The sequence below is a fragment of the Eumetopias jubatus genome, unplaced genomic scaffold (genome assembly GCF_037043125.1).
Source record: "Eumetopias jubatus isolate StellerSeaLion01/CBP00866 unplaced genomic scaffold, mEumJub1_p1.0 scaffold_8, whole genome shotgun sequence".
In the NCBI taxonomy this organism is placed as follows: Eukaryota; Metazoa; Chordata; class Mammalia; order Carnivora; family Otariidae; genus Eumetopias; species Eumetopias jubatus.
In genome coordinates, this window is record NW_028274814.1 from 142257555 (window position 1) to 142276820 (window position 19266).

General features: G+C 48.9%; 1 protein-coding gene across 9 annotated transcripts in view; it reads left to right on the forward strand.

Moving 5' to 3' along the window:
- PPP6R2 (protein phosphatase 6 regulatory subunit 2) overlaps positions 1 to 19266 on the forward strand; it is an 87178-nt gene that overhangs the window by 49043 nt on the left and 18869 nt on the right. For 8 of the 9 annotated variants that reach the window (XM_088025443.1, XM_088025444.1, XM_088025442.1 and 5 more), the window contains 5 exons: positions 6812 to 6998; positions 15175 to 15312; positions 16673 to 16738; positions 18596 to 18708; positions 19096 to 19209. In XM_088025443.1, coding sequence (XP_087881569.1) covers positions 6812 to 6998; positions 15175 to 15312; positions 16673 to 16738; positions 18596 to 18708; positions 19096 to 19209 — 618 coding nt within the window. Of the gene's footprint in view, positions 1 to 6788; positions 6999 to 15174; positions 15313 to 16672; positions 16739 to 18595; positions 18709 to 19095; positions 19210 to 19266 lie in introns of all 9 variants that reach the window. The other variant, XM_088025450.1, reaches the window with a different exon arrangement.

The window sequence follows — 19266 nt, forward strand, 5'->3', positions numbered from 1 at the left end:
GGGGCAGACAGGGCAGCCCTCAGGTGCCCCTGTGTCCATGGAGTGTCGGACAGTGTGCGGTGGTAAAGTCTTAGAACAGGGTTGGCCAACTGTGGCCCACGGGTCAAATCCTGTCTTTGTGTGGCCTGCAAGCTAAGAATAGTTTTACATTTTTAAATGTTGAAAAAAATCAAAGGAGTAATACTTTGTTACACATGAAATTGATATCAAGTCCACATTTCAGTTGTCCATGAAGAAAGTCTTGTTGGTAGGCAGCCACACTCGGCCTTTGGTGATTACAAGGACAGAGTTGACTAGTTACAACAGACTATCTAAAATATTTACTCTCTGGACCTTTACAGAAGTCTTTGTTGATCTTTGTCTTAGAGGGAAAGGAAAGCTGGAGAGGGCAACGAGAAGTGTCTGTGGCAGGGGACAGTCGATTTAGGGACACCCATTTAGGGCAGTCATTCCCAGCCTCTGACGGGGGAGCCGTGTAGAGGAAGAGCTCTAGATGGAGGTAGGAGCTTGTTGGTGGAGGAGCCTGTGGGTTTAGGGCTATGGTGGCCACCTGCGAAAAGTCAGATAGAAGCCGTTGTACACGGCACATGCCTGGTCAGTGCCCCTTGTCTTAGCATCACTGTGGATGGCCCTCATCCCTCTTACCCTCTCGCCCCAAATGTGTTCTGTGTGGTGATAAGTTATGTGGTCTCCCTGCATGCATAGAGGGCATCGGTTAGCAGGATGGGGAGCTGGGGTTCGGGCGGCGTGTTCTGGATCAGGGCAGAGGGAGCCCAGAGTGGCATCAGTGAGCCAGGAGAGGTTCATGTTCATCATCAGAGAGTTTGGGAGAAATTAGTAGTGGACGAGTATGAAGCCAAGTGAATAAGGCAGTGAGAGAACTTTAACTCTGGGGGGACTTACATAAGTAAGCAGATGTAAGTAGAGTGAACATACCAGCTCAGCTGTGAACGGTGTCTACATGTTCATACACGGTAAGCCTAGGCCCTTGGTTTAACTAAGAATTGTGCTGTGAGGGGCGCCTGGGTGGCTCAGTCGTTAAGCGTCTGCCTTCGGCTCAGGTCCTGATCCAGGAGTCCTGGGATCAAGTCCCGCATCGGGCTCCCTGCTCCGTGGGGAGCCTGCTTCTCTCTCTCCCACTCCCCCTGCTTGTGTTCCCTCTCTCGCTCTTGCTCTCTCTCCCTCAAATAAATAAACAAAATATTAAAAAAAAAATTGTGCTGTGATTTTATAGAGCGAGGGTAAGGGCCGGTGACAGGAGAGTTCTGTCTTCATCTTCCATTGTACGGGGTTGGTTTGTAACATCGGAAAGTGACAAATGAAGTTCATCTGTGTTTTACTTAGAAACATGGAGGTTAACCACAGAGCTGAGGTCAGACGTGGGTGAGCAAGGACACAGGAGGCAGGAGGCCACTCCTCCTCACGAGCCCCGTCAAACAGAGTTTGAAAGCATGTGTACATGTCACAAATCAAATTTAAAAAATTAAATCAAAGATTCCTTTTTGAGAAAAGGAGTAGGGTGGATGGGTAGATGGATGAGGTGGTAGCCAAGAAAGAAGTAGAGTGAAGGTTGTTTTTCAGAGATGGGGAAGAGACTAGACCAGGGCGGCACGCCATCTCTGAAAGGTCAGACGGGACGTACTGCGGGCTTCGCAGGCCTGGACCTCTGACGCGGTGGCGTACAAGCTGTGAGTGAGTGAGCGTTGCCCGCCTTGGCTGGCCTGGTCTTGTGCCTCTGAGGCGACCTGGCCGAGCAGTATAACTACTTGCTTTCCCCTACAGGCTGGGTTATGGGGACACTCTTCTCCCCGGTAGTGGGGGATGCACCTGAGCCGTGCCTGTTCCAGAGAAGCTGCCCCTGGTGGTTTGAGGTCAGACAGCAGTCACTGCTGCTGCTCAAAGCCAGAGGCTGCTGCATGAGGGCTCCGTGGTGCAGCCCTGGACAGAGGAGCCAGCCACTTGGTCCAGCCTGAGAGCCACGAGGAGGTCCTGGTCTTTTTCTTGAAGTTCCTGTCCAGTTTGCCTGCTGAGTTCTCAGCCATTTGAGGAATAAGACAAAAGAGTCAGCGGACAGAACACCAAGACAGCACTGTGGTTACTTGCAAAGTGCTGTGGGAGAGTGTGTTTTATGGCTCTGGGCTGTGGGCTTCTGTGATCCAGATCGCAGAGTTAGAACTGCTCACCTGTCGGGAAACAGGGCTGCAGCAGGATAGCCCCACAGAAAGGACACCCTCCAGAAGACCCTGAGGTGCTACAGATCAGAGCAGGAAGGATGGCTGAGCCCAGTAGCCTGATGACCCCCCTGGGGGGCAGCAAGTCTTGGCACAGAGGGAGGTGTCTGAAGGGGCAAGAGCGTTCCCTCCATCCTCACTCTGATAACCCAGGGCCCACCTTCCATGCTCCAGGACCTCGTTGTCATCATCTTTGGTTTCCTTCCTGTGGGGAGTCGTATTCTCTAGTAGCTTCCTGAGGAGGAAGACCATGTGAGGGCCTGATAGGGCACTGTTCGCCTTTCACACTTGTTCGAACCTCCCTCTGGTTTAGGCTCTGCACGGCCAGCACTCTCCGTGCTTTAGAATGAGACTCCGCAGGGGGCTCCCCTTCCTGGCCTTGCCGGATGCAACAGGACTCCTAGGTTTTGTCTCCTCCAGGGGGCACTTGGGCCCTCGTCTGGTCCCATCATCCTGGAGTCTCCCAGTAATGTGAGATCACCCCCGGGGTCAGGACAGGGCAGTTTAAACTGGAGAGGTTTTAGGGGCGCCTGGGTGGCTCAGTCATGAAGCATCTGCCTTTGGCTCAGGTCAGGATCCTGGGGTCCTGGGATCGAGCCCCGTGTCGGGCTCCCTGCTCGGCGGGAAGCCTGCTTCTCCCTCTGCCTTTGACCCTCCCCCTGCTTGTGTTCCCTCTCTCTCTGTGTCTCTGTCAAATAAATAAATAAAATATTAACAAAACAAAACAAAACTGGAGAGGTTTTAGAGTGAAGGCTCAGCTGTGAGCACGGAGACTCTGTGTCTGGGCTTCTTGTCCCTGATTGTGTAGGTAACCCTGGGCCCTGTCAGCCCATCAGTTCATGGCCTGGCCCACAGGGAAACTTCCTGTGTTGTTTCTTTGATAATCTTCTCGCCTCCGGTTTGCCTTCTGTTTTCTCTTCCTGGGACCTGTAATCAGCTGTGAGACGCTTGAATTAATGCTTGCTTCCTCTTCTTTTTGCCCTGAATGTCCCGTCTTTGCCCTTCTGTCTGCATCTGAGAGGCTTCTTCACATGCTATTTTCCTGTCCTTTTACTGATTTGTAAGCTTTCTGTTGTATTTATTTTTTAAGATTTTATTTATTTGACAGGGAACACAAGCAGGGGGAGCGGGAGAGGGAGAGAGGCAGGCTCCCCGCGGAGCAGGGAGCCCGACGCGGGGCTCCATCCCAGGACCCTGGGACCGTGACCTGAGCCGAAGGCAGACGTCCAATGACGGAGCCCCCCAGGCGCCCCTCTATTGTATTTTTAATTGAAGAGGTCTTTCTTATTGTCAGCTCTTTTAACTCCAAGCCTCTATTTCTTGCTCGTGGCCACCCTGTGTTGGGGCTGAGTGTTTCTGGTAGTTTCCTTCTGTTCTCCAAACGCTCTGTCATTGCTGTGTGCCTTGTCTTCTGGCACTTGTTTATTTGGTCAGCCCTTATGTCCCTTCTGAAAGAGAGGCACCAGAGCCTGCGTAAGGTTTGGGGTCTGAGTGAGGCTTGCTCATCATGCTTCCGCGTGGGCGATAGGTGGCCAGCCGCTTGGTTAGACGAGGATTGGTTGAGTTTTCTCTCTGTCCCACAGTTTCTCCAGAAAATAATCCCCCCTGCTCCTAGCTGTGGGATGAGGACCTGACAGCAGCCTGAGTCAGGAAGTTTTTTATTTACCAGGCCCCCTGTTTCTGGACAGTGTCCCGTCAGTCCCTCAGCTGTGCCTGATGTTCCTGATTCAGGAGCTGCTCTGGTCCACCTTTTCCAGGGGATAACTTCTGAGTCCTGTGTGCTGGCAAGGGAGGGGCAGGAAGCCCACAGCTGTCCTGAGCCAGGCCTTGCACCCTGCCTGGTAGCCACTGGCTCTGTGTCCACGCCTCTCTGGAGTGGTTTCCAGGGGACGCTCCCTCTGTGGTCACCTGAGACTTAGCTTCCCTGGTGCGCCATACCAGTCCTCTGGGTCTTGCCAGGAATCATTTCCTCTCTTCCTTCCTTCCTTCCTTCCTTCCTTCCTTCCTTCCTTCCTTCCTTCCTTCCTTTTCTCTCTTTCTCTCTCTTTCTTTCTTTCTCTTTCTTTCTTTCTTTTTTCTTTCTTTCATTTATTTATTTAAGATTATTTATTTATTTATTTGAGAGAGAGAATGAGAGATAGAGAGCACGAGAGGGAAGAGGGTCAGAGGGAGAAGCAGACTCCCCGCTGAGCAGGGAGCCCGATGTGGGACTCAATCCCAGGACTCCAGGATCATGACCTGAGCCGAAGGCAGTCGCCTAACCAACTGAGCCACCCAGGCGCCCTCTTTATTTCTTTTAAAGATTTTATTTATTTGACAGAGAGAGAGAGAGAATACAAGTAGGCAGAGCGGCAGGGAGAGGGAGAAGCAGGCTTCCCGCTGAGCAGGGAGCCTGATGTGGGGCTCGATCCCAGGACTCCAGGATCATGACCTGAGCTGAAGGCAGACGCTTCACCGACTGAGCCACCCAGGCACCCCTCCACTTTTCTTTTCTTGTCTTTTTACCTTTGCATTATTGGAGTAGGAGCTTTAGAGGGGAAGATAACAAGCCTGTATGTTTGATCTGCCCTGTTTAATTGAATTCCTGTTCCTTATATAAATTTTAGAACCTACTAAAACAGTACCTGTTTTTTTGAAAAATAATTATAAAATACCAATAAAGAAAACCTCAGTCCCTCTACCTAGATATAACCTTAGAGGGCCAGTGCCTTATAGCTCATCTTGCCACATGTGTGCACGTTTGCTTGTATGTGGAAACCAGATTGGGGCCTTTCCGTGGGCTCTGGGAACGTTTCCTGAAGGAATAGTCTGTACTTGCCTCTGGGCCTTGATTCTTTTGTACCATTGGTACATCTTCTCTTGTTGTTGGGAGTCTGGTGGACACCTCTCTGCCTGTGTGATGTAAAGGCCTTGCTCTGGCCTCCAGGGTCACTGTGGCCTGGCCCTCCTGCCCTGCATTCTGACCTTCTGCCCCTGGCGGCTGTGTGTTTTCCTCCATGCTGGTTTCATGTGTACATTCATGGTGCTGAGGTGACTCATTTGATCCTTGTAACCATCCCATGAGGTGAGTGGGCAGTGGTGACACCTCTCAGGGCCTGGTCCTGCATATTTAACTGGGCCACCTCTTTGTGAATGCAGCAGGTCTCTCACCCCTCTAGCCTGCCCATACGGCTCTGTTTCTCTGAGCTCTAGAGGCTGCTTTCTCTTCTCTGGGCTGCTGAGAAACGCCTGTCCCACAGCCAGACCTAGATTTCTCGGTTTCTCCCCCCTTCTACATTTAGTTGGCTGCCACGCTCTGCTGTTTCCTCTACAGTCTCTCTAACCCAGGCCTCTGTAGCCAACCCACAGTGACCACCTCGGTTTAGGCCTGTGTTAGGGCCTATGTTGGTGGCTGCCAGGAGCAGGAGGGTCATAGTGGCTGACCTTGACCCAGGGCTTACTGTTTTATGCGTAGCCTTGTGGGGCGGGTGGGCACTTGCACCCCCGTGTTCAGAGGAGAAAGCCCGGACACAGAGAGGTTAGGTCATGTGCCTGAAGCTGCAGAGCTTGTCCTGTGGAGTAGCAGGTGTGCTCTAGACAGCTACCACACTCCTGTCTGCCCTGGCCCCCATCACCCTCACCTGCATTCCCGCATGTACCTGGATACGGCACCAGGCATTATTATTTTTTTTTAAGATTTATTTATTTATTTTAGCGAGAGAGAGCAGGGGGAGGGGCAGAGGGAGAAGCAGAGGGAGAGAATCTCCAGCATACGGCCTGCTGAGCGCAGAGGCCAGTGCAGGGCTCAATCCCACTACCCTGACATCATGACCTGAGCCAAAACCAAGAGTCAGACACCCAACCGACAGAGCCACCCAGGCGCCCCAGCACCAAGCCTTGTTAGTGGCCCCACTGTTGTGGGCCCTGCCCTGGATGCAGCAGGTTGTTGAGTAGCTGTGTCTGCCCCAGGGGCAATGGCAGTGACCCTGTGTCTATCAGATGGTAAGGCAGGGAGCAGAAGGGTGTCATGGGGTTCCATGTGATGGGATAAAGATTATTCTGTATCTGGTCATTTTATGTGTACTGGTATTTCTTACTAATAATTTGCTTTTGTAACATCTCATAACTGGTACTGCATCATAAGCTGCTGATGTGGCATATTTTAGCCTAGGGACAAGCTTGGGTCTGTGCTTGTTGGTGTGCAGGGACAGGAAGGGCGTGCAGAGGGAGGGTGCAAACAACGGACTTGGCATCACTAACCGTGTTCACAGGAGGGAAGAGACCTGGCTAGTGGGTGTGAGGACAGAGGTTTTGAGAGGGGAGAAACCAGAAGACTAAGGAGCGTTATTTAGAGAATGCAGTAGAGTCAGAAAATGTGAGATACCACGGTGTAGAGTGTGAGGAGCAAGAAAAAGGTATGTTAGACACACGGAGCTTGTTGTAGTCAGAAATGCCTGCTGGTCACAGGATATTCATATTTTTACTCCATTCCAGGGTCTGACCCGTGGATCTGCTTCCTGAGAGGCTGGTCATTCAAGCAGCTTCCTGAGAGCTGAAGAAGTCTAATTTCACCTCCAGTTGCTTGTATTGTGCCCTCTTAGGTATCCAAACACAGCCTGTGAGCTGCTGACTTGTGATGTGCCACAGATCAATGACAGACTAGGAGGGGATGAGACTCTGCTGAACCTTCTTTACGATTTCTTGGACCACGAGCCACCTCTCAACCCTCTGCTCGCCAGTTTTTTCAGCAAGACCATTGGTAATCTCATTGCAAGAAAAACTGAACAGGTAAATAATCTGCCAAGCCCATGTGGTTTGGGGTGGCGGGCATGGCTGATGTTAATACATCTTGCTGTCAGCTATCGCTGTGCACTGGTATCTTTGGGGCTTGGAGAACGGTGTTTCTGACTGGGCAGCGGTATCTTTGGGGCTTGGAGAACGGTGTTTCTGACTGTGCACCAGTATCTGCGGGGCTTGGAGAATGGTGTTTCTGACTGTGCAACGGTATCTTCGGGGCTTGGAGAACGGTGTTTCTGACTATTCCATGGGGCACAGTTGGAGCAGTGTAGGCTGCTGCTATGTGAGTTGGAATTTGATTAGGAAAGTGGCTTCCTGAAGATATTTCTGCTGGCTAGCTTAGGAATAAGCACCTCTTCCTGCCATCCCTGAGAGCTGCTCAGGACTCCAAACCAGGCTAGCTTGTCTTGTCCCGACCAGTCACAGGCATGAGGAACAGGGACATCCCTGCGACATGACAGGTTCTTAGGATGTTCACTTTCTAAGATCTGCTGCTCTGTTGGGGTGGCAGGTATTTATGTGTCTAGGACACTTAGTGTTTCAAAGCAAATAAAAGAAAACTTACAGCATTAGGCTTCTGTAAAAACAGTGAATTCGTTTTGTTAGCTGGAGCATGGTCTTCTTGGAGTCCATTCTTGCTCCTGCCTGTATTCGTGCTTCGGCACCACCCACACTGTGGACACGCAGAAAGGGCGTGCATGGTAGGGGTGCCTCAGGCCTGCCACCAGCCTCAGCCAGTCCTGGTGCGTCTTTCACCTTTTATCCCTTCCCACCATCCCCGGTGGATTATTTCAAAACAAATACCAGATATCGTATGATTTTATTGTTAATATTACCGTGTATACCTCTAGAATACAAGGACTTTTAAAAATTCTTTTTTTTTTTTAAAGATTTTTATTTATTTATCCGACAGAGAGAGACACAGCGAGAGAGGGAACACAAGCAGGGGGAGTGGGAGAGGGAGAAGCAGGCTTCCCGCGGAGCAGGGAGCCCGATGTGGGGCTCGATCCCAGGACCCTGGGATCATGGCCTGAGCCGAAGGCAGACGCTTAATGACTGAGCCGCCCAGGCGCCCCTTAAAAATTCTTTTAATTATAACCCTAGGAGGGGACAAGACTGCTGAGCAAATTGCATGATCACCCCCCAAAATATTAACCGTAATTGTTCAGTATCATGAAATATCAAGGGAGGGAACAGACTGATATTTTATGTATATGTCTGGAGTTCTGAGAAGGTACAACCTGCAGGGCAGATCGTTATTCACTTGAAGAAATTGTTGGCATGTTGTAAATGTTCAGTGGAATGTACCTTTCACAGGATCCTAAATCTTAAGCTTTGCAAGGGACCTCAGAGCACTGTCTCACCTCAGATATTTTTCTGAACCACTCAGAGTGTAAGTGAAGAATAGGGGTGATGCAGGTGGTGAGAGAGGGCATTAGTGGTGGTAGTGGCTCTAGGACAGGGGACAGTAAGTCCTCTCATGCTAGTGACCGGTGTGGGGGGTGAGCACGGGGGTCACTGTGGCTGTGGGGCGGGGGGGTCGGTGTGGCTGTGGGGCGGGGGGTGAGTGTGGCTGTGGGGCGGGGGGTCACTGTGGCTGTGGGGCGGGGGGTCGGTGTGGCTGTGGGGCAGGGGGGTCGGTGTGGCTGTGGGGCGGGGGGGTCACTGTGGCTGTGGGGCGGGGGGGTCGGTGTGACTGTGGGGCGGGGGGGTCGGTGTGGCTGTGGGGCGGGGGGGGTCGGTGTGGCTGTGGGGCGGGGGGGTCGGTGTGGCTGTGGGGCAGTGGGGGTGAGTGTGGCTGTGGGGCGGGGGGGTCACTGTGGCTGTGGGGCAGGGGGGGTCAGTGTGGCTGTGGGGCAGGGGGGTCGGTGTGGCTGTGGGGCAGTGGGGGTGAGTATGGCTGTGGGGCAGGGGGGGTCGGTGTGGCTGTGGGGCAGTGGTAGAATTTCTGAAAACGTTTGATTCTGGCCCTTGCCACTCAGCTCATAATTGCCTGTAGCCTGACCATATTTCTTTGCTACTTTCAGATGTTTGCTGTATTTTACTGCTTCTTGTATTTCCTTCTTCTTCCTTTGCCTAGTGCATCAAAATAATATGAAATGCACTCTTTCAAAATATTTCTTCTATCGACAAACATGTGACACATTTATATGAATTTCAAACAAGACAAAAATACATGAACAGTCTCCTGTAATACTTGAGAGGCAACCACTGTTGATTATTTAGTTCATGTTCCTCCCCAGTTCTTTTCCTGTAAGACATTTATTTTCACATAATGGCATCATACTCTGAATACTGCAAATTTTTTTTTTCACTTAGAAATGGATTTGGTGTGTCTTTTCCTATATAGCTCCCACATTCTTTCTAGCAGACGCAGTGTCCACAGTATTGCTATACCAGAGTTTTTTAGTAGTAACCCAGAAGTTGCTTTGTTTCTAGGATCTGCTGGGACAGGGCCACAGTGTTTGATCCCAGTTTCCACAGAGACATGGGCTGCAGTGAACAGACACACTGCATTTTCTTAACTCTTCATTTCAGACCATTTCACACATTTATAGAGAAAATAGTTTATGAACCCCTGTGTTTCTGTCACACAGCTTTAATAATTATGTGTTTCTGACCAATTTTATTTTTTCTACACCCCCTATTTCCAAACCCCGTCCCTAGATATTCCCATATGTGTTTCTTTTCTTTTTTTTAAGATTTTATTTATTTATTTGAGAGAGAATGGAGAGGGAGAATGCACAAGCAGGGGGAGTGGCAGAGGGGGAGGGAGAAGCAGGCTCCCGCTGAGCAGGGAGCCCGATGTGGGACTTGATTCTAGAACCCTGGGATCAGGACCTGAGCCGAAGGCAGAGGCTTAATGGATGGAGCCACCAGGCGCCCCTCCCATATGTATTTCTACAGGATGAGGACCCTACCAGCACTGGGAGTAGCCCAGAGTGTGGCTGGAGCATAGATTAACTGTTCATTTGTTGAAGGACATGTGAGGTGTTTGCACTTTTGTCTGTTACAAATCGAGCTGCTATGAACATTTGTGTATAGTAGTAGTTCTGCCTTGTCCATGGTTTTGGTTACCCACAATCAGTTGTGGTCCAGAAGCAGGTGATCCTCCTCCTAACATAGTGTCAGAAGGTCAGACGAAGCCTAATGCTACATCACAGGCCCAGGTCATTCACCTTCCTTCATCTCCTCACATAAGCATTTTATCATCTCACATTATAGGAGAAAGGGTGAATACGGCACAGTAAGGTGTTTTGGGAGAGAGAGGGAGGGAGCCTACATTCACATCACTTATAGTATATTGTTATAATTGTTCTAACTTATTATTGTTGTTAATCTCTTATTATGCCTGATTTATAAATTAAACTCTCTCGGGTGCCTGGGTGGTTCAGTTCGTTAAGCAACTGCCTTTGGCTCAGGTCATGATCCTGGAGTCCCTGGATTGAGTCCCACATCAGGCTTCCTGCTCGGCAGGGAGTCTGCTTCTCCCTCTGACCCTCCCTCCTCTCATGTGCTCTCTCTCATTCTCTCTCTCTTCTCAAAATAAATAAAATCTTTAAAAAAATAAATTAATTAAACTTTATCATAGGTATGTATGTATGTATAGGAAGAAATGGGAGGATATACAGGGTTCAGTACTGTTCAGGCATCCATTGGGGGTCTTGAATGTACCCCTCATGGATAAAGAGGGGTAATTGTATAGCTTCGTTTGTGTGAATTGTTATATTTGAAGTGAATTTCTTGCAAACAACACATAGTTGAGTCATGTGGTTTTATCTGCTGTGTTGATCTGTCTTTAATTGGCATATTTAGGCCATTTACATTTAATGTAATTTTTGATATTTCAGGGCTGCCATTGTATTGTAGTTTTCTGTTTGTTCTCATTTTTCATTTCTCTGTTCTTTTTCCTGCCTCCTGTGTGTTACTTGACAATTTAAATTCCATTTTGATTTATCTATGGTGTTTTCTCATGTATCTCTGTGTAGGTTTTTAGTGGTTGCTGTGGGTGTCACATTATACTAGGTATTACATCATAACTAGGACATGCATGTGGTTAGCTTGAATGGATACAGTGAAAGTGGTTGAGCCAGTTTACTAGCCCACTAGCAGAGTATGTCACTTCCTGTTGCTCACCAACCCTTAATATTATCACTCTGTTTATTCTAGTTATCCTGGTGGGTATTCTGGTATATAATATAGCATTGTGGTCTTTTTTTTTTTAAGATTTTATTTATTTATTCATGAGAGACAGAAAGAGAGGCAGAGGCAGAGGGAGAAGCAGGCTCCCCACTGAGCAGGGAGCCTGATGCAGGACTCGATCCCAGGACCCTGGGACCATGACCTGAGCCAAAGGCAGACACTTAACTGACTGAGCCACCCAGGCATCCCTAGCATTGTGGTCTTAATTTGCAGTCTCCCTGGTGACTAATAAAGATGAGTACTTTTTAAAGTATTAATTGGCCATTTGGATATTTTCTTTTGTGAAGTCTCTTGCCCATTTTCTATTAGGCTGTCTCTTCTGTTTTTTGTTTTTTTTTTTTAAGATTTCTTTATTTGACAGAGAGAGACATAGCAAGAGAAGGAACACAAGCAGGGGGAGTGGGAGAGTCAGAAGCAGGCTTCCCGCTGAGCAGGGAGCCCGATGCGGGGCTCAATCCCAGGACCCTGGGATCACGACCTGAGCCGAAGGCAGACGCTTAACAGCTGAGCCACCCAGGCGCCCCTGGCTGTCTCTTCTTTTTTGATTTGCAGGAATTCTCTATATTTCATTGATACAAGTCTATTGATTTTGTGTTGCAAGCATCTTCCTGCTTTGGCTAGCCACCCTCCAGTGCTTAGTGTTAATGGTATTTTAATGAACAGAGGTTCTGATTTTTATGTAGTTCACATAATTATTTTAATTTATGGTTGGTGGAGTTTGTTGTTGTTGTTCTGTTAAGAAACCTTTGCCTACCATAGTCATGAAAATACTCTCTGTATTCTTTTAGAAACTTTATAGTTTTACCTTGCATATGTCTATCTATAATTTACTTGAGACTGATTCTTTTTTTTTTTAATGTTTTATTTATTTATTCATGAAAGAGAGAGAGAGGCAGAGGGAGAAGCAGGCTCCCCGTGGAGCAGGGAGCCTGATGTGGGACTCGATCCCAGGACCCTGGGATCATGACCTGAGCCGAAGGCAGACGCTTAACCATCTGAGCCACCCAGGCGCCCTGAGACTGATTCTTATAAATGATGTAAGGTTGAAGTTTTTTGGTTTTGTTTTAATAGGGTGTCTAGTTAGCACAGCACCATTTATTGGTAAGGCCCTTCTCTCTCTGAGTCAGGGGCTCACATATAATATGGCTATTTCTGGACTTCGTTCTCTTGTCTGTAATTGCACCAATGCAATACTGTCTTAATACCTGTAGCTTTATAAGTCTTGGTATTTGATTGTCCTCTCACTTTGTTTTTCTTCAGAATTTCTTGTTACTGTATTTTACCTTTTGTATTATTTTAGAATGAACAACTTTTAGAATGAGTTCGTCAGTTTCCACATTCTCCCCTGCCCTCCTCCCCCTGTCAAAATTTTTATTTTTATTAGGCTTACATTGGCTCTAGATTGGAGTTGGCAAATTGTGGCCCACAGGCCAAAACCAACCTGTCACCTATTTTTGTAAATGAAATTTTACTGAAATACAGCCACTCCCATTTACTTACATATTGTCTATGGCTATTTTTGTGTGACAGTGACAAAGCTGAGTAGGGCTTTCTTTTTTTTTAAGATTTTATTTATTTTTTGACAGAGAGAGAGAGAGAGAGACAGAGAGGGAACACAAGCAGGGGGAGCGGGAGAGGGAGAAGCAGGCTTCCCATGGAGCAGGGAGCCTGATGTGAGGCTCGATCCCAGGACCCTGGGATCATGACCTGAGCCGAAGGCAGACACTTAACGACTGAGCCACCCAGGTGCCCCTGAGTAGGGCTTCTTTAATTTCTCTTGGTAACATGTTGTAATTCTCTGTGTGGTGGTCTTACACATGTTTCATTAGGTTTATTCTTAGGTGGTCGATATTTTCATATTATTTTAAATGGTATCTTTTTTATGAAACTTTTTACTGAGATAATTGTAGATTCACATGCAGTTGTATAAAATAATTTGAAAAGCTCCTTTGTATACTTTGCTCAGTTTTGTCAATAGTGACATTTTATAAAACAAACACTAGTAGAACATCACTGCAGGACATTGATACTCATACAATCCACTGATCTTACACGTTTGTTCAGTTTTGCTTGTAGTTGTGTGTGTGTGTGTGTGTGTGTGTGTGTGTATTGACTTCTATACTGTTTATCACCTGTATAGGTTCATGTATCTACCATTACAGTTGGATACTGAACAGTTCCAAAACAACAAGGGTCTGGGCGCCTGGGCGGCTCAGTCGGTTAAGCGTCTGCCTTCGGCTCAGGGCATGATCCCAGGGTCCTGGGATCAAGCCCCGAGTTGGGCTCCGTGCTCAGCGGGGAGCCTGCTTCTCCCTCTCCCTCTGCCTGTCTGCTTACTTGTGATCTCTCATTCTCTTTCTGTCAAATAAATAAATAAAATCTTAAAAAAACGAAAAACCAACAAGGGTCCTTTGTGTTGCCCATTTGTAGCCACTCCCACCTTCACCCCTTCACCCGTCCCTAGCCCCTGGCACTAGTCTGTTTCCATTTCTAAAATCTGTAGTACATTCCTTGTTCTTGCAGAGTGGTGGTCCATGGGGTAGATGGACCAGGCGTTCCACCAGTCGTGTGTTCACATCCATCTAGGGTGATTCCGGGTTTTGTTCACATCCATCTAGGGTGATTCCGGGTTTTGTTCACATCCATCTAGGGTGATTCCGGGTTTTGGTGATTGTCAGTAAAGCTGATATTCTGGCAGTTTATCTTTCTGTTCTTTTGTTTTATCTGTGTACAGGATCATATCATCTGTGAATAATGACAATTTTCTTTTGTCCTTTGTAATTCTTACACCTTTTATCTCTTTTTCTTGCCTGATTGCATTGGCTAGAACCCTTAGTACAGTGTTGAATGGAAATGGTGATACTGGGCCTCCCTGTTTTATTTGTCACCTGAGAAGAAAAGCTTTCAACATTTTATAGTTAAGTATGATGTGTGTTGTGGGGTGTTTATAGACACTTTTTAATCAGAATTAAGGGAATTTTCTTTATTCCTAGTCTTTTTAGTTTATAACATAAATGGTTGTTGAAATTTGTCAAATGTTTTTACTCTCTTGGGGGCGCCTGGGTGGCTCAGTCATTAAGCGTCTGCCTTCGGCTCAGGTCGTGATCCCGGGGTCCTGGGATCGAGTCCCACATCGGGCTCCCCGCTCAGCGGGAAGCCTGCTTCTCCCTCTCCCTCTGCCCCTCTCCCTCTCTCTCAAATAAATAAAATCTTCTAAAAAATGTTTTTACTCTCTATTGAGTTGATGATAGAATTTTTCTTTTCTGTTCTGTTGGCAGGCGAATTCCACTGATTGTTTCTCTAATGTTAAACTAGCCTTGGTTCCATGGTGTGCACCCACGTGGTTGTGGTGCATTATGGTTTCTTTCATGTGCTGAATTTTTGCATCTGTGATCATCAGTGAGATTGGCTTAATTTGCCTTTCTTATAATGCCCTTATCAGGTGTTCAGAATCAAAATTTTATGTTCTTATATAAATGATATGGGGCGTATTCTTTCATCTTATGTTCCCTGGATGAGTGTATATAAGATTGGAAATATTTTTCTTTAAATGTTTGGTAGAATTCAGTGGAAAGGTCATTAGAGCCTGGAGTTTTTTCTTTTCTTTCTTTCTTTCTTTCTTTTTTTTTTTTTTTGAATGGGCTCCATGCGGTACCGGATGAGCAGTCTGGAGCAGCTATGTGCACAGCCCCTCTCTCGGTATTTGTGACATGTTAGCATAAAGCCTCCTACCGTGCAGCAAACCTCCATCAGCCCAGGGGCCTCATAGGGCCCCCACCACTGCCTCATGGAACTTCCCTGTGTTCAGGTCTCTGCTGTCCTTTGGAGAGGTCTTTCTTAAAACTTTTTCTAGGTCTTTCCACAATTTATGCTCTGTATAATTGAAAATTCATCTTTCTCGTGTGAGTTCTTAGGGGAAACATCTCATTGGTTGTCAGGCTTGTCAGGGTATGTTTGATTTCAGGTGATTCTGTTCTTGAAGAAGAAGGACGGGTTCATCGGCCTGGTGTTGAAGCACATTGGCACCTCGGCCCTCATGGACCTGCTGCTGCGCCTCGTCAGCTGCGTGGAGCCGGCTGGGCTCCGGCTGGATGTCCTGCATGTGAGTGTGTGGGCCCCTCCTCCCCGGGGCCCTCTCCCTGTCTGCCAGTGCTCTGCAGGCTGAATGCACAGTGAGTGCCTGGCTCAGGGAGGCCAGAGTTGGGTGAGGGAGCTCAGAGAACGCGGGAAGGTCAGCTCCCCTGGCTTTCCATCCAGCATTACTTTCTCCCTGTGGCGTCATCAGGGGTTCTTGTCAAGGCTTGTACTTGAGGCTGGGCCTGCAGTCTGCACCTTTTCTGCTGTACTGCCTCAGTCTACCCAGAAGCAAGGAGCAGAGTGTTCCTTTTCCCCCGACACTTTGGCCTCCTCCTCTGTGAAGAAACAGAAGAGGGCTTTCCTTACCGCCCCCCAGATCCTGGTGCCCCTGTGGCCTCAGAGCAGGAGTTCTGTCAGGTCCTGGCTTTATGAGGAAGGCATTAGCTGACAGGGGTTCCATGCAGCGAAAACAATAAAGACCAAAGCAGGCCTGTTTTTTGTCCTAGAGTCTGTGAATGTGTCTGTCCTGACAGGCTCCCAGTAAGAGGAGTGCTCGTAGCTCCCTGACGGCTTTCCCAGAAAAGAGGAGGATTCTCATCTCAAAGAAACCAGGAAATCAGTGCTGGATAAGCTGTTCACTGTTGTTAGGCAGGTTTTGTTTGTAATGTAATTTAAAATAAAGCACTGGTCCTTCTTGCCCATTTTCTAGCTCCTGGCGTCAGGTGAGGTGTCATCAAGGTGGCACTTCTCACCCTTAGGCTCATTCTGGAGCTGCCTTCCACAAACACTTAGTCATGACAGCTAACGTTAGGCAGTGAGTGCAGCATAAACATCAGCTGTTAACAGCAGAAAGCCCGCGTAAACTCGATGCTGAGCAGCCACGGAGGCAGATCTTCCGGTCTGGGATAAGGAAGTGCCTTGGTTTCCCCGGGGCGCCCCCCACCTTTGTGCCTTGAACAGTGCTGGGCACTCAGTCCTCCCAGCACTCCTGCAGCTGCACCAGGCCTCTGTGCTTCTCCTGCTCTTGGAAAGGCCCTGACGCCACGGAGAGCGGAGCATAGCTGGGCTCCACGTGCAGCCAGGCCATGCACTGGGGGGAGAGCCCCAGCTCCAGCCCCTTCTGTCTTCTGAGATATCCTGAAGACAGTATGTTGAAGAGTCTAGCACTGGGACAGAAAGACCATGGTTCTCTTCTTCATGGAGTTTGGATCACTCCAGAATTTGATGACGATTTTTTCTTTCTGGGTCTGGGTGGACACACATTGTTGGGTAAAGACTCTCTGTCCCTGGAACCTGGCTCATGGATTTCTTCTGCACCAAACGACTTCCCTTCTGTTGAGTTAGACATGAACAGCGTCATTGACAGGCCTCTTTTTCCCTTTCAGTGGCTTAATGAAGAGAAGATCATCCAAAGACTCGTGGAATTGATCCATCCAAGTCAGGATGAAGATGTGAGTTTAGCTCCCACGGAGCCTGCCTTCTATAGAGCCCCCCACTCGGGGCTATTGGAGAATGGTCTCTGCTGCTGTGGGGGCAAGTTGCTCCTTTCCTCAGATGAGGACCAGTTAGACACTTTTCCTCCTTTAATCAAGCACTGACTTCTAGACTGTTTCTTTTCAGTAAAAAAATAAAACTACATTTTATAAAAAACAACGGAGCTGAATTAGTTATCTCATCTCTGGCTGAGTAACAAATTACTTTAAAACTTAGTTGCTTATAACAGAAAGTATTTTTTATTTCTGTTTCTATGAGTCAGGACCAGGACATGGCTTAGTGGGTGCTCTGCCTAGGGTCTGTCACAAGACTGGTCATGTCAGGGCTCAGCAGGGGAGGGCCCGCTTCCAGGGTCACCCACGGCTCAGCAGGACTCCGTTCCTTGAGGGCGGTGGACCTGTCCATAGGGCAGCATTCAGGGTGCTGCTGGCTTCCGTTGGAGTGAGCAAGACGGAAGTCATTCTTCTGCAAACTCAGAAGGGACAGTCTGGACACCTGGGTGGTTCAGTCAGTTGGGCATCTGCCTTCGGCTCAGGTCATGATCTCAGGGTCCCGGGATCGAGTCCCACATCAGGCTCCCTGCTCAGTGGGGAGCCTGCTTCTCCCTCTGCACCTCCCTCCACTTGTGTGCTGTCTCTCAGATAAATAAAATCTTTTTTTTTTTTTTTTTTTAAAGGGACAGTCTGCACTGTGGCTGTATTCTGCTCTCTTGAAGGGAGTGGCTGGGTCCAGCCCATGCTTGAGGAGGTGGGATTTACGAGGGTGTGAGCTCTGGGAGGAAGGCCCCCCTGCCAGTGTAGAAGCATGTAGGATGGCAGTGGGGCTTCCTCTCTTGGCCCCCTGCCCGCTCCCTGCAAGAGTCACTGTTGAGAGTTTGGAGTATATCCTGATAGGCCTTTTTCTATGTGTGACAAAACTAAACACACTTGCTCGCCCTCTGCAGTTGGAGAACAGTGGTGACGACTATGTCTTAGCCTTGCCGTGGCCCGGCCACTCTGTTTTCTGTTCCTGTCTGTCTCCGGGGCCGTCAGACAGCTGGGCAAGGGGGCCTGTGCTCCCGACTGAGGACGGTGGGTGCCACTCCACCAGCATGAACGCTGTGGGCTGACTGGCTTCCTCCCCGGCCCAGAGGCAGGGGTGAGGCCACAGGGACCTGCTGGCTGCTTTCATTTCTCCCTAAAATAAGTCGTGCACGCACTTCCTTTAGCCCAGAGTTCCCACAGCGTGCATGTGAGGGCTGTGTGTTCTGATGCTCGTGGCAGGGAGCCAGGGGATATTTCTCTCTAGTCAGTTCATCTGCATCACTGAACACCCCACGTTGTTGCAAGTGCGCTGTCCAGATTTTCACCGGTTAAGGATTAGTGTTGTCCTAGAAGAGTCGAGGCCTCCTGCTTTCTCTGTAGCATCTTGCCCGTTTCCATTAGCTTCCAGGACTCATTCTGAATGTTACCAGCTACGATTTAATACTTAATATTTTAAATATGAATTTAAAATACAGTGTCTGTAACATGGTCACATATACAGTATATCTCAAGATGGTTCAAGGGATAGAGCAATGTCTGTGTGGTGTATTTGACCCTTGAGAGAGCCCCATTTGGACTCTTGGGGATGGTTCAGTTCATCTGGAAGGTCTGACCAGACTTGCATCCTGACACCAGAAAGGCGAGTCAGGCAGCTCTGAAATGGACTGGTTTAGAGAGTCCAGTGTCCTTCTGAGAACTGAGCAGTGGGGTAACTCCCACTGTCCAGGAGGCAGCTCTGCTGGCCTTTCTCCTCAACCCTGAGGGGAGTGCGGCATCTCCTTTTCCTTCCAGAGACAGTCCAACGCCTCTCAGACCCTCTGTGACATCATCAGGCTGGGCAGAGAGCAGGGCAGTCAGCTGCAGGAGGCTCCGGAGCCCGACCCCCTCCTCACAGTGCTGGAGTCGTGAGTGCTGGCTGCGGGTGCCTGCCTGGGTGGGTGCGGGGTCTTTCTGAGTCATTAGGGTGTCTCCACGCCCTGCCCTGAGCACCGGCAGATGCTGCTGCTGCCTCCGATTCAGATTCTGATGAGCTGGCTATGAAATACCACATCTAGTTAACTTGCTAGAGCTGTTTCTCATGGGAAGGGGCTCCATGGGTCTCCTGCCAGGTCCAGTAACTGCAGGCCAGCAGGGGCAGGAGGTCTTGAGAACCCTGGGTGCCTGGCCTGGAGCCTGAGCAAAGCCCCTCTGAGTCTTAGGGTGTTCCTCCTCCATGGAGAGGAGAGATGGTCCTTTGGGCTTCAGGCGGTGCGTCTGCTCCAGCAGCAGTGAGCTCTGTGTGTGTCTGACAGGCAGGAGTGCGTGGAGCAGCTTCTGAAGAACATGTTTGACGGAGACCAGACTGAGAGCTGCCTCGTTAGTGGGACTCAGGTGTTACTTACCTTGTTGGAGACAAGGCGGGCTGGGTGAGTGTCTTGCGTGAGTGAGTGCCAAATGTGATGAGTGGCTGGGTATGTGGTGTT